At 37.1% G+C, this 6000-nt stretch overlaps 1 protein-coding gene across 1 annotated transcript in view; it reads right to left on the bottom strand.

The window, feature by feature from the left end:
- Positions 1-394: 394 nt before the first annotated feature.
- The window catches only part of LOC149278447 (zinc finger FYVE domain-containing protein 26-like), a gene marked incomplete at its 5' end in the record, with an annotated part of 78949 nt that continues 73343 nt past the window's right edge, over positions 395-6000 (bottom strand). The window contains 4 exons of the mRNA XM_089501931.1: positions 395-604; positions 2271-2315; positions 3795-3977; positions 4834-4893. Coding sequence (XP_089358057.1) covers positions 395-604; positions 2271-2315; positions 3795-3977; positions 4834-4893 — 498 coding nt within the window. The remainder of the gene's footprint in view (positions 605-2270; positions 2316-3794; positions 3978-4833; positions 4894-6000) is intronic.

Here is a 6000-nt window from a genome sequence, read left to right as displayed (position 1 = left end):
TATTAAATTTGTAATGACCATTTTGTGTGTGTATAAACAGAGCTTTTAACATATACAAATACAAGTAGAATGGGAACTAAAAAAGAAAGACGAAAACTAGTAAATTAACAAGGATTTTAAGGATGTTTTTTTTATCGAGTATAGTCCAAATTCTTTGAGGTAGAAGTTTGTTTTGCAGAACTGTTCAGCAGTACAAAGGATTTGAAAATCTATGAACTGGACCATATTTTCAGCAATTGTTTTCTAAGCAAGAAGGCAACAGAAAATCTTTGTCTTAGACCATGTCTGCCTATACACAGGAACAGAAATTAGCCATATCATGTTTTTATACAACGGTTTGCCATTTTGATATTACACAGGTGAAGTGGTAGGGTGATCAAATGAAGTATGTCATTTATTTTCTGGTGCTTTGCTTGTGTACTTCCTTTTGAAGTTGAGGATGCTCTGCAAGCCACTTGGAGCAGATACCCTGGACAACTGGATCTTTGAAATCAGAAGCAGCCTGCCACACCATCTGTACTAGCTGGATGGCTCTCCCGGGTTCTTGTTTTACAGCTGTCAGATAGGCAGAACGAAGCATGTGGCAGGCTAGGAAAGCCTTAATCTGGGACAGAAAAAAACAAACATTTAATTCATACACAAAGCTTAACTAACACCAAAATATTATTCTTATTGTCTACAACTATTCTAAAGCCCTTTTCATTCAATGGGTTCCTTAACACAACCCCATTTAAAGTAAAATTTACACATTTCTCTATTTTCACAAAATGCATAACTTTGCATTTGGCAACATTAAATCTCATCTACCACTTGAAGTTTGATCCAGTTGGAGAATGTTCCATTGACAAAAACTCCTTTCTGAATCTTTAAACCAGTTTTCAATGAAGATGCAAAAAATATCAATTTGTTTTTATTTGTACAGTAACCTTTTATGATTAACTTATCAAATGCTTTAGCAAAATCCAAATAAAGCACATTGCTGAAAGTTTTTTTTTTTTTTCACATTTTCACAGAATACAATTATCCCCTTAATAACAAGACTGTTTCTTACTCGTAGTACATTTTGGGACAAAGACTCTTAACACTTTTCAGTATTGCTGTTTAGCTGTAATTTTCTTCTTTCTCATTTCGTTCTCCCACACACACATCATATATTTGTTTTTTTTCAAGACAAACAGGGCTTTCTTTAGATACCATTATTTTTACCATATCATCTAATTTACTATAAAAAAGATAAAATATGGTGTTTTTTTGTTAAAAAATTACTTTTTCTCACTTAAAAATTTTTTTTTTACTCATCTGCAAAAACTAATGAAAAAAACCTGCTAACTAGATTCTACTATTTGTCCTGAGTTTAGAAATACCCAATGTTTTTATGTTTTTTTGCTTTTTTTCTGCACGTTATGGGGCAATAAGTACAAGTAGCGTTTTGGTTTTTCAAAACCTTTTTTCCCCCGAAGCTGGCCATTCTGCCCCATGTGCTATTTCAGGTATCTTTGAAGCCAGCCAATTCAATTTACCGCATCAAATCATAGACACCCTATGGGCATTTATAATGCCAATATTTTAACTCTTTCCATGCAGTGAATTGTACGACTTGCTCATAAAAACCATATATGCACTTTTTTTTGGTGACAGTGGGGAATTATTTTTGCATGTTACCATATTTTTTTAAAAAAATTCTATTTTTACTAATCACACTGATTACTGAGCTGGGCTCCATTGACCTTGCATGGTTGAATGCAGTACCTGCATTCAACCTACAGGAGGAGTTTAAGAGTTCGCAAGAGGGTCTGGAAAGAACTCATTCATTTTTCTGTTGTTGTTGACGCCATCTTGTGAGTGGCGGCAACGTCATTTACACGATGACGCTTGTGGTTGCTCTTCGGCCCAATCACAAGGCGATCGGGGTAGGGGGGTTGTGTTGCTACATACCTCTATATTGAGGCATGTCAGCAACACCATTTATGCTTAGGAAGCGGTAAGTTTTCTATAGATCTCAAAATCTAATCTTGATGTCCAAAATAACTAAAAAAAAAAATAATAAAAAAAAAAAGGTTCATCCTAAGGTGGGCCACTTTTTTTTTTTTTTTTATATCGAAATCCAGCAATTGCACATCTATCATTTGAATAGTATTTAGTCCAAAGGGACTTTGATTTATGAAAGTATATGAGATACTACGTTAATAGATTAGTCTGTAGAGTGCAGTCTGCAGGTGCAATTATTTTAAAAAACTTTTCCTTTAAGTACCAGCTGTTTAAAAATGTACCTTATTTTCATCACTTCTCATTCCTTGAATCAGCTTTTCCCGTTCCTATAATACAAGCAAAACAAGTCACTAACTTTTTATAAAAACAATAAAACATTAATATTTTAGAGAGGTGCTACTTTACACAGGATTGAGTTTTATGCCTGTGAAATTTTGCTTTTTATTTTATGTACAACAGATTGGGTCTGTTAATATCTCCAAATTCTAAAAATATTTATACACAACAAAATTGGGACACACTTCTTAATTATTGAATTCAGGTGTTTTAATCAGACCCATTACTACAGGTGTATAAAATCAAGCCATGAAGTCTGCATTTACAAACATTTGTGAAAAATGGGTCGTTCTGAAGAGCACAGTAAATTTAAGCGTGGTATTTTAATAGGATGCCACCTTTACAATAAGCCAGTTCCTGAAATTTCACCCCTACTAGATATTCCACGGTCAACTGCAAGTGGTATTACTGGAAAGTGTAAGTGTTTAGAACAGCAGCAACTGAGCCATGAAGTGGTAGACCACGTAGTCACAGAGCAGGGTCACCAAGTGCTGAGGCGCATGATGCGAAAAAGTCACCAATACTCTGCTGATTCCATAGCTGAAGAGTTCCAAACTTCTGCTGGCATTACCATCAGCACAAAAACGGTGCAGCAGGAGTTTCATTCAATGGGTTTTCATGGCCGAACAGCAGCCTCACATCACCAGTGACAAGTGACGCTTCTCTGGCGGAGAATAGCCAGGGGAATGTTACGTGCCTGACTGCATTGTAACAACAGTAAAGTTTGGTGGAAGAGGGATAATGGTACGGTGCTGTTTTTCAGTGTTTGAGTAAGGCCCCTTACTTGCAGTGAAGGGAATTCTTAATGCTTTAAAGCAAGGTTCATAAAGACCTGGCTGGATACGCTTGGTGTGGAAGGACTTGACAGACCCATACAGAGCAAATCAAACGTTTCTTCAGAAACACTCCAATATCTTGTGGAAAGCCTTCCCAGAAAAGTGGAAGCTGGTATAGCTGCAAAGGGGGGGACCAACTACATATAAGTATCTTTAAAATGCGATGATATAAAAATCCCTATTGGTTTAATGGTAAGGTGTCCCAATACTTTTACCCATATAGTGTATTTATAGCGCACCATCAGACTGTAGCACTATTAAAACGGAGATTAAAAAATTAACAAGAACATTATTATTGACAGTATATAAGTTTGAGAATATCATTAACACATTAAGACATACAAAGGAAGAATGAAGGGGAATGAAACTGAATGTAAAAAACTGGTTAAGCAAGGATGATTTTATTGTAGGGAATGCAATGTGAAAAAGTCAGGGGCATTGAGATCTCAAAGAGAATTTGGGCAGTTGTTATTAGGAGGACAGATCTATAATCATCTGAACAAGTCGGGTTTTAGAGAGCTTTTAAATTTAGAGTAAGTAGAGGCAGTCTGACAGAATGAGGTATGGAAGTGTTAGATATAAATTGATCTATGTATATAGATTGTATTATACATATACACACAAAAATCTTACATCTGAGGGCATGTCCACAATTCCTTCTATGCACTGCAGCAAAATCTGATCACAGTCATTCTCTGTAGCAACACCAGATTCGCTCACACATTTAACAAGCTGCAGGATCTCGGAATAATGCTCTCTCTGTACCAGCAGATTACATACTTTGCTGTAAACCTTTGCAGCATCCAGTTGGAAATCCTAAATAATTGAAAATGCAGGAATTTGTGTTATATGTACAAAAGAAAAGGCATACGGCGGTTAAGGAGCAAGCAGATAAAACAAATCTAGCAAAAGGCAAAATGTTACATCCAATAGTTACAGAATCTCAAGGACTAAGGGAGGAAGAATGGATACTGAAGAGAAGAGTATGTGGGTGTATATTGAAAATATTACAAAAATATATCTGTAACTCAGGCCTGGGCACAAGGAGAGGACTAAAGGCCAGCCTCCTCCCTACAGACTATGGGCCCTGGCCTTGGAAGGGGTTCTGTTTTGGGGGACGTGGCTACAGAGCGTCTGTTTGGTTTTACCACATTGCCCCAAGTACTAAAGACTCTGAGGACTGTGGATCTAGCCATGTCTGCAGGTCTATAGGTAAATTTGAGGTATCCTTGTTTTGAAAAGATGGTTTATTCAGATTATTTGCACCTGGTTCAAATAAATAAAATTTGTTTTATTTTACAGGTCTCCTGGCATCAGCTATTGGTATTTACTGTCATTAGGTTACTGAGATAATCTCTGGTGTGAGAGATCAATCAGTTTCTCCTGGAGTTTGTAAACCTTGTCCTGAGAGACCTTTGTTTATTTGTTGATGTCATTTTCTCCTGGGACTGTTTGTGCCCTATTTGTCGGGGGGGGGGGGGGGTTTGGTATAAATACCTGTGCATGTCCCCTAATGAAGTTGGTAATTCCTTATTGACCGTCAAGCATTCAGCCTCGACTAATGTTCTTGGGGGTATCTATATCAACTTCGGTGGCCGATATTCAGATGGAACCAAACTCATGATTTGTACAACGACCCGGTAAATTTACAAGAATACAAATAGTTATTTACCTGAATTACTCTAAATGCTATTCCAAAGCCTTCTTCAACATTTTTACCTGCTACAATGACCTAAAAAAAAAAAACATTTAAAAAATACATTAAAATGCTATTTGGTATGGCAGGAGCAAACAAATTTGAAACCTTTTTTCTCAAGTCTTTCAATGGTAAGGTGTGTGATTTAGTCACATGTGATACAAATGTCTTCTTCAACGGCCATCGAGTTGTGAGACAAATATTTGTGTGCACACAAATGGATTGCTTTTTCTCTCTAAATGAATAGGGTACTGTAGGTTTTTTTGCATTTGCTAGTTGAGTGCAATATCGTAAACCCATCCGTAGGTTACGTTTTTGGCTGCTTTGACCTAAGGTTTTTGATTGATGTTGTGTAGTTCCTACCTGCAGAGAATATCTCATTTACTACGTCTGCAGGCTATGTGAGTGTAAGTGGGCCCCCGCATACACTGCTTAGTCTGCAGTTATCCCTGCTGTGCAGTGTAGGCAAATATATAAATGATACGGCAGCAAGGAAGCAATAAATGGGGGACCATAGCATCAGGGGCTGAGGGGTACCTACTGATTCCAAGAATAGGCATTGTCTTCATCTGTTGTTAAATACGCTTGTGTGCATTTCAGTATCAATACTCAACAATAGACAATATAATGTCTTAATGTAACAGGAGATTACTAATGCATATTCTCGTATGAGTATGCGATGTTACGTTAGGAACTATCTTTGCAAAAAAAGCTTCTCAAACTAAATCAATCTTTCTAGGACAATTGCACTTAATTAAGTTAAGAAGCTATACAAAACACACATACCACTTCTACCAGTGATTGAATGCAGCCCTGCAATATACTTCCTTAGTATGATATAAGTCCTTTTACATACACAGATATAATGGGGAACCCTTTTTTTGGCACAGGACACCTACAAGTCCTGTTTAAAAGCGAAATCCAGGACAGAGTGCACCTAGCTTTCATAGGGTATTCATTTTCTCTGAAGGAAAAGCCCAGGTGTCAATTACAACTGTTGAATGATCGATTTACCGCTCTGAAAAATACCCCATGTCTTATATTTGACCTCAAATAGAGGTCTGAGTATAACACCAAGATCAAGGATCAGGGGACCTGGATCCTCCTCTCTGCGTGATGCGTGCAGGCAAGCTCTGCTGCTGC

This window comes from Sceloporus occidentalis, unplaced genomic scaffold (assembly GCF_023333645.1).
Source record: "Sceloporus occidentalis isolate IW3139 unplaced genomic scaffold, rSceOcc1.0.p SCAF_188, whole genome shotgun sequence".
In the NCBI taxonomy this organism is placed as follows: domain Eukaryota; kingdom Metazoa; phylum Chordata; class Lepidosauria; order Squamata; family Phrynosomatidae; genus Sceloporus; species Sceloporus occidentalis.
The sequence above is the reverse complement of the archived record's forward strand: the minus strand, read 5'-3'. Positions and strand labels throughout refer to the sequence as shown.